At 35.3% G+C, this 19469-nt stretch overlaps 3 protein-coding genes across 3 annotated transcripts; all 3 read left to right on the forward strand.

Annotated features, from left to right (window-relative positions):
- Positions 1–245: 245 nt before the first annotated feature.
- On the forward strand, positions 246–3356 carry LOC125592834 (pentatricopeptide repeat-containing protein At4g04370-like). Its single transcript, XM_048768306.1, has one exon. The coding sequence runs from the start codon at positions 1176–1178 to the stop codon at positions 3354–3356; it is 2181 nt and encodes a 726-aa protein (XP_048624263.1). The 5' UTR covers positions 246–1175.
- Positions 3343–4379, forward strand: BNAC09G22850D. Its single transcript, XM_013806604.3, has 3 exons — positions 3343–3726; positions 3817–3840; positions 3916–4379. Exons 1-3 carry the CDS (start codon positions 3540–3542, stop codon positions 4239–4241), a joined length of 537 nt encoding a protein of 178 aa, XP_013662058.1. The 5' UTR covers positions 3343–3539; the 3' UTR covers positions 4242–4379.
- A 7114-nt stretch (positions 4380–11493) lies between these two features.
- LOC106363032 lies at positions 11494–12300 on the forward strand. Its single transcript, XM_013802841.1, has one exon. It carries the CDS (start codon positions 11494–11496, stop codon positions 12298–12300), a length of 807 nt encoding a protein of 268 aa, XP_013658295.1.
- Positions 12301–19469: the final 7169 nt, after the last annotated feature.

The raw sequence follows: 19469 nt of genomic DNA on the forward strand, positions 1-19469 counted from the left end.
ACATTTAAATCCCTAACTATTTGAAATCAGCAAGTTTAATACCAAAGTATTGCTTGCTCGATTTTATTTCCCAACTAATAGTTTTGACTCAGTAAATTAGTGACTAAAAAAGTTAGCTGTTAAATTATAACGACTCTCGTTAGTTTTATATCAATATCATCGCCACTGAACATGAAAAATTCGAAATCCCCAAACTCAAACTTTAACTTTGAGTGGAGACGATTTCCGGTGACGGAAAAGATAATTTTTGGTGATCTCCGTTTCCATGATTAGGCCGGATCTGCTCTCTTATCATCGGAAATCGAATTTCTCATCGCCGGAAATCGTCTTCACTTAAAGTTAGGGTCTAAATTTAGAGATTTTGAGTTTTCCATGTTTAATGGCGAGAGTTGTTTATGACTTAACGGCTGAATTTTTAGTTACTAATTTGTCAAGTCAACTATAGAGAATAAAATTGTGCAAGTAATAATTCGGTATTAAACTTGTTGATTTAAAATAGTTAATTTTTTTAGTCACCAATTTGCCAAGTCAACTATGAAGAATAAAATCGTGCAAGTAATAATTTGGTATTAAACTTGCTGAATTCAAATAATTGAGAATTTAAATGTTCATTTTCTCGTATCCCATATTAGGTTTTTATTTTGATCTCCCTTTGTTTTGTAATGAAAAAGTCTTTTTTGATATTCATGTTTTGGATATTCTCAACTCTTGTAACTGAAATATAGTTGACAAAAAACTCCAAAAAAAAAACAAACAAAAAACAATTTTTTCAAGTGAATTTTTTTGGTTTAGTGTTGATTAAAATAATCTATTAATTTTCTATAAATAAGTTTATAAAAAGGGTACCACAAAAAGACCGTTTGTCATTGTTTCCAATGTACACAATAAACAAAAAGAACAGATATACTTGTTTGTTGTAAAACTATTTTCGTAGTTATTTTATATTTTTTTCTCACTAATAGCATAATAATTCGAATGATTGCAAAAATGATTTCTTCAAAAGAAAAATTCTCTAAAATTTTGCAATTTTATTATATAAAATTAAAAGGTGATATAAAAATATTAAAGGTAGCAAGAAGGCCCACTTCTTACAAATAGCCCGTTAAAATACTAACGATCACCAAACCCAATAATAAAGCACCATTTTGCAACGGTAAGATTCAAATAATGGAGCCATGATCAAACCATCTTCTTTGCTCAACTCCACCAAGACCTTCAACTCTCTCATCAACCATCTCTCATCTCATGGAGCCCACCACCAAGTCCTCTCCACATTCTCCTCCATGCTCGCCAACCGCTTCCTCCCCGACGCTTTCACTTTCCCTAGTCTCCTCAGAGCCTGCGCTTCCCTTCGTTTCCTTTCCTTCGGTCTCTCGCTTCACCAGCAGGTTCTCGTCAATGGGTTATCTTCAGATTCCTACACATCTTCTTCACTCGTCAATCTCTACGCAAAGTTTGGAGCTTTGGATCATGCTCGGAAAGTGTTCGACGAAATGCGTGAGAGAGATGTGGTGCACTGGACTGCGATTATCGGGTGTTACTCACGCGCCGGGTTCGTTGGAGAAGCCTTCTCTTTGGTTAACGAGATGAGATTTGAAGGGATTAAACCGGGTCCGGTTACGTTGCTGGAGATGCTGAGTGGTGTAAAGGAGATTACGGAGTTAAAGTGTTTACACGCGTTTGCTTTGGTTCATGGGTTTGGTTGTGATGTAACTGTGACGAACTCTGTCTTGAATCTGTACTGTAAGTGCGATTGTGTCGTAGATGCTAAGGTTTTGTTTGACCAGATGGAGCAGCGAGACATGGTTTCATGGAACACAATGGTCTCAGGATTTGCTTCTGTTGGTGATATGTCTGAAATCTTGAAGCTTTTGTGTAGAATGAGGGATGTTGGTTTAAGACCTGATCACCAGACGTTTGGAGCCTCACTTTCCGTGAGTGGAGCAATGAGTGATATTGACTTGGGGAGAACGTTACACTGCCAAGTTGTGAAAACTGGTTTCGATGTAGACACGCATCTCAGGACGGCGTTGATGACAATGTACCTAAAGTGCGGAGAGGAGGAAGCTTCGTTTGGAGTTCTCGAAACGATTCCTGAAAAGGATGTTGTTTGCTGGACGGTTATGATATCAGGGCTTGTGAGGTTGGGTAAAGCTGAGAAAGCTATGAATGTTTTTTCAGAAATGTTACATTCAGGAACAGAGCTATCGAGTGAAGCAATAGCTAGTGTTGTAGCAGCTTGTGCACAGTTAGGTTCTCTTGTTCTTGGCGCATCAGTCCATGGTTATGTACTGAGGCAGGGATATAGACTAGACACTCTTGCGTTAAACTCGCTTATTACAATGTACGCAAAGTGCGGTCGTTTGGACAAAAGCTTAGCTCTTTTTGAACTGATGAATGAAAGAGACTTAGTTTCTTGGAATGCAATCATCTCCGGACATGCCCAGAACGGAGATTTGAGCAATGCGTTGTTGTTTTTTACAGAAATGAAGTTCGCAACCGCGCATGGAGTTGATGCGTTGACGGCTGTTTCCCTTTTACAAGCTTGTTCATCCGCTGGAGCTCTAAGGATAGGGAGACTGGTCCACTGCGTTGTAATCCGAAGCTTGGTCCGGACCTGTACATTCATTGATACCGCACTAGTTGATATGTACTTGAAATGCGGCTACTTAGAAGTTGCAAAGAGATGTTTTGATTCGATCTCGAGGAAAGATTTGGTTTCTTGGGGCACACTCATTGCAGGGTATGGTTTTCACGGTGAAGGGGAGGCTGCTATGAAAGTCTACTCAGAGTTTCTTCTCTCTGGAATGGAGCCGAACCACTTGATTTTTCTAGCGGTTCTCTCGTCTTGCAGCCATAACGGAATGGTTCAGCACGGCTTGGAGACGTTCACTTCAATGGTTAGAGACTTTGGTGTTGAACCGAATCACGAACACCTCGCTTGCGTGGTTGATCTTCTATGCCGAGCCAAAAGAGTAGAAGAGGCGTTTAAGTTCTACAACGAGAATTTTACAAAGCCATCGATCGATGTCTTGGGTATAATACTTGATGCTTGTCGTGCAAATGGAGAAACAGAGGTGGAAAATGTAGTTTGTCGGGATATGATTGAGTTGAAGCCGGTAGACGCTGGGCATTACGTCAGGCTTGCACATTCTTTCGCCGCCATGAGGAGATGGGAGGATGTGAGTGAGTCGTGGAAGCAGATGAAGTCTCTCGGCTTGAAAAAGCTCCCCGGATGGAGCAAAATCGTGATGAATGGGAGAACCACAACGTTCTTCATGAGCCATAGTTCGCATTCAGATGAGACTGCGTCTGTGTTGAAGCTTCTTAGCAAGGAAATGAAGCAAATCAAATAATGCAACTGTAATTACATATAGATTATGTAATTACATACATATCCTTTATAGTTGCTAAAAATAGGATCAAGTAAGTTAGCAAGGATCCAATACTTGGGGGAGATTTGAAGGAGATCTGTTACTGGAGACTCTTTCTCAGATTCAAACCAAAGTTAAGGTTTGCATAGAGATAGAAACAGAGAGATGCCCAGAAGGCAGAAGAAAACGGCTAAGGTGGTTACAGGGGTGATGGTACTGTGCATGGTTGCGTACATCGCAGGACCGTCTCTGTATTGGCATCTTAACGAGACCATTGCAGAGTCTCTCCACTCCTCTTGTCCTCCTTGTGTCTGTGACTGTTCTTCTCAGCCTCTCCTCTACATCCCAGATGGTAATCATCATTATCCTTCTCTTTTTTTTTCTTTTTGCAGGTGATAGAAAATAGATTATTAATGTGTTTGATTCATTGTTTCTTCTACAGGATTGAGCAATCATAGCTTCTTGGGTGAGTGTTTACTGGCAAAACCTTTTCTTATAGAGTTACTAAAGACTTATGTTGGTTTCTTATTTCATTGTTAAGATTGTATGAGACGCGAGGAAGGGAGCGAAGAGAACGAGAGTAGTTTCACAGAAATGGTGGCTGAAGAGCTGAAGCTGAGAGAAGCGCAAGCTCAAGAAGACGAATGGCGCGCGGACAGGTTGCTGCTAGATGCTAAGAAAGCGGCGTCTCAGTATCAGAAAGAGGCTGATAAGTGCAGCATGGGGATGGAGACTTGTGAGCAAGCAAGAGAGAAATCAGACGCGACACTAGACGAGCAGAGGAGAGTGTCTTACATGTGGGAGCTTCGAGCTCGGCAAAACGGATGGAAAGAAGGACCTAAAGTTGTTTCCTCTGATGTTATCTAACAATCGGTGAAATCTTTTTTATTGTTTCAATATTTCTGAAACTCTTAGACAGATATTTTAAATTAGCACGAGGGGAAAATGTTGTCCATTTGAAATGGTCAGGATGCCATCTGAAATTGCAAAATGAGTTTTCTTCTTTAAAACCTCTAACGCATTAGTTATAAATTATAATTAGGCAATTCAAATGGTCAGAGAATGCACCATTTGAAATAAAATAGGTTAGATGCAAAACAAGCAAACATAAAATTGAATGATGAACAAAGAGAGAAAAAGGTACAGTTTACTCTCTCAGGCCAGGCATTCTTCATCTAGGAGAACACACTAACAAGTCTCATGAATTTAGCAGGTAACGTCACGTATCATTTACTTCTATTGTTTCTATATTTTTGTAGAGAGATAGAAACAGAGAGATGACAAGAATTGTTATTGAAGATGAAGAAAACATTTTGTTTAACATGTCATCGCTACAATCATATAAAAATGTTGTGTACTGTTAAAATATTACGATTAAGATTAGTTTTTGATGTGGTGTCAGCTTTTGAACGTTCGAAAAAACTGAAGTGTATAAGGTACTAGTTAAGATTCGAGAGAAGATTTGTGAGAATGTGTTGTATATTTCTTATTGCTTACACCACTATATATAGTGGTTCATACAAGGTGAAGGCAAAGGGAAAATTGATTACAAAGATACTCTACATAATGACATGGTCAAACTCATAAAGACATAAAGTTGAATGGGTCTTCCATGTGGCTGGATGTAAACCCCCAATGGACTCTAGTCTTGAACTTGTATGGTCTAAGTTATGGACCATCATAACATTTCCCCTTGGATGCCATAACTATATAGGGTTTGTAACATGCTAATGTTGCCTCATTAAAACCTCTCCCGGAAAATCCAAAACCCAATGTGGTAAAAAGGGAAACCAGAGAAAGGAAAAAGAGTACAACACACATTACTCCCCCTGATTTGGACATCACTGAAGGTCATTGAGTCTACGCGTGTCAATCTTGTTGCGTGAACTTCCTGAATGTGCAAGAGGGCAATGATTTGGTGAAGAGGTCGGCTGAGTTTTCACTAGACCGGATCTGAAGGACGTTGACCTCTCCAGTTTTCTGCAACTCATGGATAAAGAAGAACTTGGGTAGAATACGTTTGGTTCGGTCACCTTTGATATACCTGTCTTTGAGTTGAACAATGCAAGCTGCATTATCTTCATATATGATGGTCGGACCTGTTGGGTCGCATATGGACGCATAATGTGGTCCTATACCTTTTGTTCAAAGATGAACTTCGATCTTATAGCTTATCTTTATGATAGCTTATTCATTCATACCACAGCTTGGTTGGTTCATGCTGAGAATTCGACCAACCATAAGTATTACCAAAATTTGGCTAATTTGTGGTGATGGTCTATAACCTTTTCTAAGGTTTAATGAATAACCATTTAACCTATCTTAGGCTGGTTAGTATAAAACACAAAGAATTTAAAATTCCTCTATGGACTGATTTGAATTGTTCTTATAGAATTCTTCACTTGCTTACACGTAGTAATTTAATTCAGTCCATGAACAACTTTAGGAAAATGTTGTTCAAGAGAACTTCTTTTCTCATCTTTTAATTTTGAGCTCAATACCGTTTGGTAAACCTTTTGGTACCAATAATATTATCATCATCATCCAGTGAATCATATATAGCATATTACATCTTTTGAATTTCTTCCAGACATCATATGTAGTGAAATATGTAGTAGTATCCACCACATTGGATTATATAAACCTTTCGCGGTCTGTCTCACGATTTATCCTTCTTTCAGGATTTATATATTCACTGGACATCATATGGCGTTTACATATTCATGGCCAATACAATACGCCTTTTATATATCACTTTAAACCTCACGTTTCTTTCATTATTCATTATGAGTACTCTTGTGTGGGTTTATGATCCTCGATACATATCTTTGTATTCATGTGCTACATACTTGCGCATTTTCAATGAATGTATGTGTCGACACACTTATATATATATATATATATATATATATATATATAGTTCTTTTTAGTTCCAGACATGGTATAAATCAATTTGAGATTTCATTATTTAGGACCTTAATAACCTTATAACTTGGCGTCCCAAGCTATGTGGTATGGTACCTAGTTGTTCAGCTGGCCAGCCTTATATCTCAATGTCTGGAATGGTTTCCTTTAATAAAACTCGGATTTTATCTCATGCACCTTTTTTTATTTCCGAGGTTCCTTAGAATTTATGGAACTTTATTTGGAACATTTATTTGGTCTATCTTATATAGACTTTGTAGCAACTTGGTTGTGTCTTTAAGACATCAAAACCGTGTGGTGCTAAGCTGGGATGACATAGTCATTATTTCTCTCGCGTCAATGTGTCTGGCATTTTATTTTGCTATCATTGAAGCATATGGACGTCTATAAATTATTTTCTAGTCCGAGGATCTTTGCCAAGACATTGATGGTTGATACCAGATGGTAGATACCATTCTTTATCATTCTTTATACCAGCTTATTACTTTTCTCCTTTCATTGTTGAATATTCGGATTCATAAACCTTATGTAATCCTTGTTCCTTGGCCTATAATTAGATCATCCATTTTGGCTCAAGGTTTCTTTAAACTTATGGAGAAAGTATATTCATAATATATATCTAACATATATTCTCAATCCTCTTTATGAGATTCTAAGATCACATGATCTTACATGGCACATATATTTGTGGTGGATTCTTTCATAATATCTTAAGATGATATATGTCTAGACTCATGACCCGTATCAGTCTGAGGTGGGAATATCTATGATCACTTATATGGCCTGATATAATTACTATGGCCTGATGCAGTTTCATTCTTTTATAACTCATGGTGTCCCCAAGCATATGGACTTTTAGAATTTGAACCTTATAGGTAATGGTCTTTATATCAAATTCAACCAATATGTAATATGGTTGTGGACCATGTTTCACGGATTTTAGTATGGTCATGTATCATGGGATTTGTCCTCACCCCCCCCTCATGAACATACTCAAATTCGTGATGCTTGGACAATAAATTCCCTTGTGCATAGATATATTGCACACACGTGAGATCTTATGGGATAACATTTGTCTCCTTTTAAATATTTGCATCATAATCCGAATGGCTAAGTATGGTAATGCCATCTAAGTGATAAATTTCGTGGGTTAATCAAACATGATTGCCCTGGATATTTGCCTAATATCATATTGATCACTAGATCAATAGAGAATGTAGCCTCAACCACTTAGGCGATTTTAATTTAGATACTCTTATTCCCTTTTGTCCATTGTTGGAAACCATTTTTTCTTCTTAATTCAATGGACCTTATAGGGTGAATACAATGCCATTTAGGCAAAGCCTTGGTCGAGCTTCTTTTCCTTTCTTTCAAGGAATGTCCGGTTGAGTTCAAGAGTATTTTATAACTGAGCCTGGATGGCAGAGCATGTCGTGCCATTTGTCAAAGGCTTCTTTGAACTCTTTGGAAAAGTGAGTTGGGGTATTAATCCTCAATCATATTTATCTTGGCACAATAAAGACATATAGATATAGTTTCTTATCAAACAACAGTTTGAATAAGATAATGATGAAGTCAAAGTAATTCATTTTATTAATGAAGTCGTGTATAAAGCAAAGTATCAAAGCAATTCATGAAACATAAACTCAGGAAACATGAAAATGAGAATGTCAAAAGACAATTATATAATATGGCCTTCACAATGCATGTGTTGCCATATGGCGCTCAACTTCAGCTTCATCAGCTATAGGAGGCCTCATCTCATTATTCTTTAGCTCAATGTATCTTTTCTGAAGCTTGTCAAATCCGTTGACGGTATCTTTGATTTTCTGCTTTCTTTGTTCAGAAGCCAAAAGATATGACAAAAGGTCATTATAAGTGGTGAACTTCTTAGCCGTGTGTAGCAACAGCACATCCTTTGGATGGAATGTGGAGTAGGTCTTATATAATAAAGAATAATGTGTTATCCTTTCACCACATAGTTCAAGACTATAAGCAATATCCATCAGAGCAGAATTATATTTGTCCACGGATTCAAAATCCTGGAATCTGAGGATCTCCCATTCATGGTTGGCCTTTTGCCACGATACCGGTTTGAACCTTTTCCTTAACTGTAACCAAAGGTCACAAGGATCCTCAACATGGAGATACATGTCTCTTAATTCCTTAGTGAGATGATAACAAATAATCCTTATAGCTCTATGCCTTTCACTGTCAATGATATCATTGTACTCATTGATGCATTGTCCGAGTCCTCTGGATCTCAGGGAAACAAGAGTATTTTTTACCCATTCTAGGTAATTATCTCCAGAGAGATTTAGGGCAGAGTAATCTGAGGGTTCAAATCTCGACATCTGAATATTTAACGAGTAATTCAAGCACTCAGAATTCTATGTAAGCAATAGAATAAATCAATGTATATGATTTCAATAAGGCTTTCCCCCAAATCATATAATCTATTTGCTTAAGCAATCTTAGTATGAGAATGATCAATTGATCATTGCATCTAGTAATCCTTTTAATTATAATTCAAACTGGATTGATTATATATATAGGGTATTAAGGCTCTTTAGAATTTGAATAAGGATCAATCATCATTTTATTAAATGAGATCAAGCAAGATGGATGAAATCAAGCAAATGCATGGATCAAGAAATAGTTGAATGCATGTTCAGAACTAAGCATTGGACTTAAACAATCTATATGTGATTCCTAATGCATGAGGATATTTGGTTTTCAAAGATCATAAAGCAAAAACCGATTCCTTCCCCCTTTTACAGGGTAAACCAAGACAAATTTTGTTTTTTAATTTTCAGGATATGTCTAGAACAATTCAATTAGATTTTTAATCAATCGGTTTCAAAGCTGACTTATTATTTCAATTAAAGCAAACATGCTTAGTTTAAACAATAACCGATTTAATCTAATTAGATGCAAGCAATATGAATCAATTAAATTTTAATTTAAATGCACCATGATCAGAATAGTCAATGATATGCAAGCATGCATGATCGGTTTTAACAAAATGACAATCGGATGCATGGAAAAAGGTTGGTTCAAAATAATCCAAGTTTGATCTAATGATTTACTAATCTAATAGATGTTATCAGGTATGCATATAAGATCAGTATATAATTCAATCATCACAAAATCAGTGTTCAGGGATGGTTTTAGATCAACATTAATTTAACAAGCAACTATGTGATCAATGTTCAGTATATGATTTAATCATCACAAAATCCGGTTTAAGGTTGGTATTAGATCAAGATAAATTTATATCATTTGTTCAAACTATAATGAACCGATTTCAAGGCCGGTTAAGATATAGATAAATTTTGACAAACAATAATGTGATCAAATGATATCAAACAGGAATTTATTTTATTTTATGGCATATTAATTTAAATCAAGACTATAGGTTATAATATTTAAAATATTATCTAGTCAAAGATATGCATTTATTAAAATCAAATATGCATTTATAAAAATTAAATATGCATTTATAAAATCAGAAAAGTTTTTAAAATTTTATCAGTTACAAAAACAAACATCAATGGTCAAAGATATGCATTGATTAGGATTTATTTCGATTTTATTTGGTTTGACTGATTTTCAAAGAATCTAGCCGAATATGGCTCAAGATGTTTTTGACTGTTTTGAATTTTGGATTTGCTGGTTGAGAAAACCAAGCAAGAAGGATTTAGGGGATTGATATGTATAATGGCCATCAAGATACATATTTAGATTTAAGGATTTTGATGGTGAGGTTTTTCATGGCCGGCTTATTCATCCTGCTAGAATAGCTGGTGATGCGGATGATCAAAGGGTTTGATTATGGTTTTTGATCATTTAGACAATCCGGATTTAAGGTCGGATCAAATAGGAGAAAAAGGGAGAGCCGATTTAAAGGCTTATGATTTTATGATTTTCTCTAATATTTTTTATGATTCAAATAGTTCTTAGAAACAAGATTCATATAGATCTTAGATTATTAATAAGTTTTATAAGTTTTTAGAGATTCTTAGATCTTTAGAGATTCAAATAATTTTAGAATCAAAATTCATATAGATCTTAGATTCAAGATTAATATTTGAGATAATTTTAGATCTATAGATTTTTATAAGTTTTAGGATTCATATAGATCCAAGATTCAGATATATGATGTTCTTAGATCTTTAGGTTTTGATTAATTTACCTTTTACACCACAAGGATTCTGAATGGACCACCGTGAGAGAGAGGGAGTGATCCGCAGATTGAGGTGGTTGAGAGAGAGGTGGAGGAGCTGGCCGGAAAACCGTGAGATGGATAGACTTTGCCGGCGGAGCAAGGCTGAGGGCCGGAAGAGATGGCCGGAAAAGAGATGATCGCCGGCGGATGGGATTGCTCAGGTGGAGAGAATCTCGTGTTGATAACGTGTTAAGATTTGAGAGAAGATTTGTGAGAATGTGTTGTATATTTCTTATTGCTTACACCACTATATATAGTGGTTCATACAAGGTGGAGTCAAAGGGAGAATTGATTACAAAGATACTCTACATAATGACATGGTCAAACTCATAAAGACATAAGGTTGAATGAGTCTTCCATGTGGCTGGATGTAAACCCCCAATGGACTCTAGTCTTGAACTTGTATGGTAGGTTATGGACCATCCACTTCATGATTCATAACAGTACTTGTGTTCTTATAATATTTGATCGAGTTAAACCTTCTTAGTTACATTAAATCTATTACAATAAAGTTGACAAGTCTGACTTCTCATGAAACCACCTCAGCAGAAGCTATCTTAAAATTGGACACCTGTCATCTCTTATTCCTCTCATATTCCGTGTTTTCTTAAAACAGCAAGAAGAGTTAGTCTGTTTGGGCTACGCAGATATGTTTGTGTATTTGTGGGTTTTTCCAAAACTAACTCATTTGGCCCGTTTCGTTTAAGGTTTTCTTTTCGCCGTATTCGAGTAATCACCGCTCCTTGATGTTCTTCCTTTGTTCTTTTTCTCAGGGCGGCAACTTTCTTCTGTAACAGCTGGCGTTTATGTTTCTCATCCCTTTAATCACAACATTAACACCAGCCCCACTACTCTCCCAACTCTCCGTCAATTAAACATGATAATCTATCTATTACAATAAAGTTGAAAGGCTTGCTATCTGCAGGAGATCCATCCGCTGCATCTAAGCCCTTGGGTGGTAAAACTATGCTCCTCGGTGGAGATTTCAGACAGATATTACCTGTAATTCCTAAGGGAACTCGACAAGACACCGTCAATGCTTCGATAAGCAAGTCCTACTTGTGGCACTCAGCACAAGTACACACCTTGAGCATCAACATGACACTGAGACAAGCTGACAAGAAATTTGCGGAATGGATCTTGAGTGTTGGGAATGGAACGACGGCCACTGTGGAAACATATGCAGGGAGTCATGAGGATGGAGAAAAGATTGTAATAGCAGATGAGTTTATGCTTCTAAAGAGTGATAACCCGTATCAGTTAATATCAGATGCTGCATATCCAAACTTCGTCGAAAACTACTTAAACCGGTCCTACTTGACCGATAGAGCTATTTTAGCACCAACTAATGCAAGTGCACAAGAGATGAACTCTTACCTACTGTCTAAGGTTCCATCTGCAGAAAAGGAATATCTAAGTTCTGATACAATTTCCTTCGAATCAACCCCTACAGACGATTGGACAAAGAACTACACGCAAGAGTACTTAAACTCTTTAGAGTACTCAGGTTTGCTGACCCATAAACTTTGCCTCAAGGTTGGAGCTCCTGTCATGATGTTATGCAATCTCAACCAGCGGAATGGACTGTGTAATGGAACCAGAATGGTGGTCTCGCGTCTTGGTCACAGAGTACTTGAGGCACAGATTATGACAGGCACTCATGTAGGAGAAGGAGTCTTGATACCACGGATTCAGTTATCTCCAAACGACAGTCTCCATCCATTCAATTTCCGAAGAAGGCAGTTCCCTATAAGATTATGTTATGACTATTAATAAGAGTCAAGGACAGAGTCACAAGTCGCTCTCTACCTTCCAAGACCAGTTTTCAGTCATGGACAGTTGTACGTGGCGCTCTCGCGAGTAACAACACCTGAGGGACTTAAAGTACTAGATGATACGGAAGGTACAAGCCAAAGAGATATTGTTACTAACATTGTCTCCAGAGAGGTTTTCAGTAATATGAATACAAGTGAGTCACAGATATAACTCATTCCATTATTCACTGTCTAACAATTTTAAAATATGTTTATCTGACTAACTTTGCTACCATACATTACATGGAACACCTTGGGAAATTAGTGCCGTTTATGAAAAACAAGAACACTGTCTCCAACAAAACATATTTAAGCAATGCTCTGCAGATTGCTATAATTAATATCTCGGAGATGGTTTCATATGGTTTAAAGACAATTATCTTCATATGGTTTCATTTGCGGTATAATGAAACAGACATACATTTTAGTAGTTTTTGTAAATATTTTAAAGCGGAAATTTAAACACACAATTTGAATCCACTCATAGTGTTTGAAAGAAACCAAAGAGTTCCACCAACTCTCCTAAACTGTTATCTTCAAGTTAACCACATTGTGACGCTCAAATGTTCAGACATCACAAGACACACTCCTGAGCCAACCACACCCTAATTAACAAGAACATAAAAAAAGGAAGCATCAAAATGATATTTGAACTCTAATGAGACCATGATCGAAGAACTTCTCTGTCTCAAGGTTCCCCAATAACAATGAGTTCCTTTGTTCCAATGGTTCACAGCTTAGAATACTTGACAAGCACGCCAACGTAAATGCATATGAGTCTTCCGCTAAACAAAATTTAAGCACTTCTGTCTCTCATCAGTTAAGATATTGACATCTTACAAAAAATAGCTATTAAAAAACTCAATGAAAACCCTATCTACAATCACCATTGGATGATTGACTGGCTCCTAATGAACTTAAGCTTCTTAAAGGAAAGACAGAAGCAGCAACAGAGATATTGAATTTATTATCTCGGTCCTATCTATTGTCTTTGTTCTAATGGTTTACACCTTAGGTGACTTGACAAGAACGCGAAACAACAACGCATCAAACAATATGTTCGCAAGTTAAAGAAACAGGGACAATACGGCCGAGTAGGCCAATATTCACATATCTAATACGGTTTCCCCAACATCTTATTAAATAAGCAAATAATAATCCTGAATAATTAGAAAAGGAACCGGCTAAACCAATAACAGCTCCAATCATATAATCATGCTAACTCAAAGATCAATATTGCTCTTTCACTGAGTCAAAACATACAAACTAAAATAATTGATGTTTCAAATGGTCGAACTTGACAAGATGTAGTTAGTAATAGAAAGCTTTAACTAATATTTTTTATTGAGAACAAAAGATGGAAACCAAGCATTGACATGAGTCTAAACCAAACCTTTATATGCATTGACAAGAACCTTTATAAACTCGGGTTAAGCCTAAAAATGGAAAATAAGATGCTACATAGTTTCATATAGTGTATTTGGATGACACGTGTTATTATTATAAGTAATTGATAAAGTTTGTTTACATTATGTAGATGAACAAGAGGTTTGCGACTGAGAGGACCGAGCAATCCCGTGTAACATCCCGAGTTGTGATATGTGAAAAGGTTTAAGAGAATTGATTTGGCTACCTATGTCACCAAAGTTGACTTACCTTTTCCGGAGCACATCCTGAAAGAACTCCAGAGTTAAGCGTGCTTGAGTTGGAGTAGTGGAAGGATGGGTGACCTATAGGAAAGTGATTCGCGATAGCATGCGGGTGAGGCCAAAGCATGGGAAAAGGTCGGGTGGTGATTGCAGGGTCAGTAAACAATGATTTCGAGCCTTTAGAAAAATTAACGGACCGATCGCTGGAACGGGATGGGCCCACGGGCCGAGAGAGCGGGCGTGGGTGGCCCATTAGTTGTGGGCGGTTGGGGCGTTACAAGTGGTATCAGAGCTGGTTAGCCATCTCAGTTCTGACCTGAGAGACGTCTTGAGACCTGTCATGGGGCGCAACGAGGACATTGCGTTTTTTGGGAGGGGGTGAATTGTAACATCCCGAGTTGTGATATGTGAAAAGGCTTAAGAGAATTGATTTGGCTACCTATGTCACCAAAGTTGACTTACCTTTTCCGGAGCACATACTGAAAGAACTCCAGAGTTAAGCGTGGTTGAGCTGGAGTAGTGGAAGGATGGGTGACCTATCAGGAAGTGATTCGCGATAACATGCGAGTGAGGCCAAAGCATGGGAAAAGGTCGGGTGGTGATTGCAGGGTCAGTAAACAATGATTTCGAACCTTTAGAAAAATTAACGGACTGATCGCTGGAACGGGATGGGCCCACGGGCCGAGAGAGCGGGCGTGGGTGGCCCATTAGCTGTGGGCGGTCGGGGCGTTACATCCCGTTTCTCTTATAAGTGGGTCTTTAATTTCCATCTAAGTTAATAAGTAGGTCATTGTCTCGTCAATTCCACTAGTTTATCTATTTCCATGCTTCAAAGAGTTTAGACTCTATGATTTCTGTATTTTGATTTTAAAGAATAAATGAAAAAACCAAAAAGAGGTAATTTTAATTTGCCCAAATAAATTCATGTTTTTTTTCTTACTCTGTCTTGAATAATTAGCAAAACGTATATGAAAAAGTACATATCAAAAATATAAAAGCACCAATAAAATAAAATATATTCATAATCGTGTAGTTAAAAGTACCAAAACATAAGTTAAGCTCCCCAAATACCTTATAAATTACATTCAAACAATTCCCTTTAATGTTTCTCGCAGCCCCGTTCAAAAATTAGTATCTCATATTTATAGATACGCAACTCCAAAATTTTTTTAAAAAGTTATATATATATCTATCAGCCATCCCCTGCAAAAACAAAACCAAAATATTCCACTACAACCATAAATTATATAAAATTCTCAAATAAGATTCATGCAAAGCTTAGCTATGACTCAATTAGTTATAAAACAACACTTCATATACAAACTTTACAATAAAGAGCACAAGTGTCTTTGGTTAGCTAAACCATATACTGCTTAACAATTTAAAAATTCAAGTAACATTATTACTAAAGTTGAACGCTACATAACAACTAATACTATGAAAGTCTTCTTCCAAATAAACACAATATGAAAATAATATGTAGTTTTGATAAAAAAAAGAAACTGTAAAACGTTTAAAAAAAATCAATTCAACACAAACAGATAACTCCAAAAAATTTAACACCCATGAATAAATGATCCTTAAAACTAAAGTTAGAAGAAAACAATAAAATCATATATTTAACCTCACCCTATATAATACATTTCTACAATACCTTATGCTCCCACAAATACTCCAAGAATGGGTAACCAACCACTTATATCTCATCGGCTCTCACATCAAATAAGATGTCAGGTGAAAACACAAAGCAAACACTCCAAGTCTACATCCACATACCCAACATACAACAATCCATCATTGATTTTCAGCTACTATCTATCATTGACAGCCAAGGTAATTTTAATGTCAATAACTGAGAGCATGGAATACATGTTAACATACCATTACATTCATCACCCCGATTCAACATTTCTCTCTGAAGAAACTATCCAATATGTGATGAATGAAGTAAAAGACGGCAGCAATATCTTTGCTAATGATCTTCAAGTTACTCTAATTAGCTATCAAAGACTATAACCAAAACGCAACATCAAGACTAGATGTTGATCTGATCATTAACGATCTAGAGGGTACTAATAGGCCTCTAACTACGGAAGAGGAAAACGATATATGCATTGTATGCTTCAGAAATTACAACGATGGAAACAATCTTTGCTCTCTTACTTGCGGCCATAATTTCCATTTTGCTTGCATTGATCAATGGCTTCGTACAAAAATAAGTTGTCTAGTATGTAGAGAATATGATGCCAACTTAATTAAAAAATAAAAAAAAGGGTTTATTGGATACTAATTTCTAATATCATTTATGTCTTATTCTCTACTTTGATTTAATTTTTTTTTAAATTATACTTCCTCCGTTTCAATATAGATGATGTTTTAGGTGATTGTTTTTGTTTCACAATAGATGATGTTTTCACATATGTAGGTAACTTTAACTTTATCAAAAACTATGTAGTAAATTACCATGTTTTTATTATTTTTGTGTAGAATTAAATAAATTAGTTTTAAATTATATTTTAATGATTTTTTGTTTAGAAAATATAATTTCTTAATATGTGTGTAAAGAACCAAAACTTCATCTATTATGAAACAGAGAGAGTAAATGATTTGTCCTCATTACTATATATATACTCCCTATGTTCCTAAAAGATCCATATTCTAAAGAAAACTTTTGTTTCAAAAAGATACATATTTTATATTTTCAATGTAATTTTTGTGAACTAATAATGAGAAATTGTGAAGTTCAAGAATATTAATTGCGTTTCTTAAAATCTTATTGGTTTAAAAATAGAGGAAATATAAAATTACAAAAAACTAGGCATATATAGCTAAATTTTAATATGTTTTATTAAAAAATGTGAAAATTCTAAAACATTAATCTTATTGATCTTTTAAAAACGGATGGAGTATTTTTCTTTCTCACCGTTACTTTTTCATAAAAAAACAACAACAACTAACACTTTTATACAATATTCTATAGCTTAAAATATGGCTACATCAATTCAGTACGAATTACACCAAAAGACAGCCGCCCAAAAGTACTAAAGTCAAAGGATTATGGTGTGTCTTATTGCTCCCAATCTATAGTGTTAACTTAAGAAAATATTAAAAAGATCGTCTGTTGGGCTACAGAGGATCAGCTTGGTCTAAACATATAGTGAAGAATAGTTTAAGCTCTATGACTTAAAGGCCCAAACTAGAAAAACACTATGAACAATCCGTTTTGCTTTTACATTGGGAACGTTCCATATTCAAAACTAAACAAGTTACGATACTATAAGAGTATATAAGTAATTAACTGTTCTACAAGTTACGATGTGAGCGTTAAATGAATTTTCAGATTCACGAGAAACTGGGTATCTCAACAGCCCATCCAATGTTAATTTTGAATTCCTTCTATAAATAAGCATCGATACTTCATTTTTAAAAAAATATCTCTGAAAATTTCTATAACGTAGCTTCAAGAAGAGAAAAATGTTTTGGATGAATGTTCTTTGTTTCATCAGGCATGCTGCCAATATTGTTACTACTGTAATGGCGCTGGTTGCAATCTTTTCTCGTTAGGATAATATTAGCTCTATCATTAAATAAGTACGGTATCTTTTCGGAGTTGTTGGTATTGTTTTCTTTAGGATATGAATATGATGAAGGTAAATCTTGTTATCTCAACTTTTTAAATAAGAACAATATTGTTTCTCCATCAGCTACTTCTTTGGCATGTTGCCTGTACGATCATTATCGTTGCTTCAATTTAGCTTTTACTACTAGCTTTGTGCCTTTGCAATTTAGCTTTTACTACTAGCTTTTGTCATTTTGATTCTATATGTAGTCTTATTCTGGAATGGCATTTTTGTAGAACTTGGTCTCTTTTGCTTTGTATATATATTAATGCAATCTATATTTGGTTTTTATTTATATATGGTTGTGTAATTTGGTAAGTCCTTTTACGTTTGAGAAATAAAGGAATAAAAAAAGAAAAGTTATTATTTCTCAAAAGAAAAGAAAAGAACAAAAGACCGTTGGAGGAATAAAAAAGAAAAGTTATTATTTCTCAAATTTAACAAAGAATATTTTTGTCCTTTATTTTTTGAGGAATGTTATGGAATTCATTATTCCTTGTCGTTCCCTGGTCACCATTAGTTTTTCCGATAAGGGAATGAAGTTGCAACTTTCCTCCATCGTATTTTTCAACTATAAATCTTTGAACAAACACAGGTGGACAAAAACATATACAAAAGATATTTTCAATTCTTTACTATTTTAACCAAAAAGTGGAAAAATGCTTATTATTCGCGTGTTTTTATATTTATTTTATTTAATATTTTATACATTCAAAGGTATAATAGGATTAACATTTATAAAAGATTTAGGCCCCGAAACTTAACAAAAAGAATTCATTCAATTAGTTTATTTTTTCCTATTTTTATGGTAACCAACTATAATTATGGGAAAAGAAGATGTGCTGATATCAATATTTGCTTTGATTGGATGAAAGAAGCTTTGGAGCTACCCTAATCCTAATAAAATGCAATTGCGATATATGGAAATACGTAAAAAATATCTAGATTAATCCAAAACTAGGTGATAACCCGCGCCCTGCGCGGAGTAAATAGATTTCAAAATATTATCACTTTTAATTTGTAGACATAATAAAAGTTAAAGTTATAGCAAGAAATACTATATGTTATAAAGTAAGGGTTAGACGAAATTTTAGTATGTCAATCTAAATTAAGCTACAGAATTTTTTGTTTAAAAATTGTATATTTGTTTGCATAAAATAAATTATAAATATAAAATAAAACGAAACATAAGCAATAGACTAATAAAATATAAAAGAAACAATGTCTTGAATGGTTTCAAATCGGAAACAGAGTTAAAGCTAGCCCTTTGATTGCTTGAGAGAATGTTTTGATATGAGCAAAGTCGAGAAGAAAAGTGTGGTGAGTTTTCTAAATTATAGAAGCCGTATATTTATACTAAAAAGGAATCGCCATGGGGTCGGTCATATGGATTCAAAATAATGGCCGTAACTAAATCGAATATTACACATAACTTGCGCTCCAATCTTAGTCGAGAATTACTTTAATATTGTAAATAGTTAATGCAAACTTCCTTTTATCAATCGCAATTGAACAAATTCAAGAAAGTTCACGATTATTAATTGATTACAATAATTTGAACCTTAATCTACGTTCCTTATATACAAAAGTCAAGTCCTCACAAATCACGTATTATTACCATCAATTTACCAAATTTGTAATTTAAAAATATATCAAAGTTATTAGAAGTTTCTTTTTTCCCAATCATCAATCAATTTCGTCCTTGCAAATCACGTTTAAATCATGGGCAATTTGCTCCGCCATTATTTGCTTTATGCAAGCTGGCGTTAAAATCTTAATTACGATAGATCACTATCAGGTAAGTTTTTATAATTGTATGCCAGAAAATCGTATTTTACCTTAGTTTCTACAATCGCAAG

This window comes from Brassica napus, chromosome C9, assembly GCF_020379485.1.
Source record: "Brassica napus cultivar Da-Ae chromosome C9, Da-Ae, whole genome shotgun sequence".
Taxonomy (NCBI): domain Eukaryota; kingdom Viridiplantae; phylum Streptophyta; class Magnoliopsida; order Brassicales; family Brassicaceae; genus Brassica; species Brassica napus.

Coding starts and splice junctions, on each gene's coding strand:
- LOC125592834 (XM_048768306.1), top strand. CDS start 1,176: ATGATCAAACCATCTTCTTTGCTCAACTCCACCAAGACCTTCAACTCT.
- BNAC09G22850D (XM_013806604.3), top strand. CDS start 3,540: ATGCCCAGAAGGCAGAAGAAAACGGCTAAGGTGGTTACAGGGGTGATG. Junction 3,727..3,816: donor TCTCCTCTACATCCCAGATG/GTAATCATCATT, acceptor TTTCTTCTACAG/GATTGAGCAATCATAGCTTC. Junction 3,841..3,915: donor GAGCAATCATAGCTTCTTGG/GTGAGTGTTTAC, acceptor TTCATTGTTAAG/ATTGTATGAGACGCGAGGAA.
- LOC106363032 (XM_013802841.1), top strand. CDS start 11,494: ATGCTCCTCGGTGGAGATTTCAGACAGATATTACCTGTAATTCCTAAG.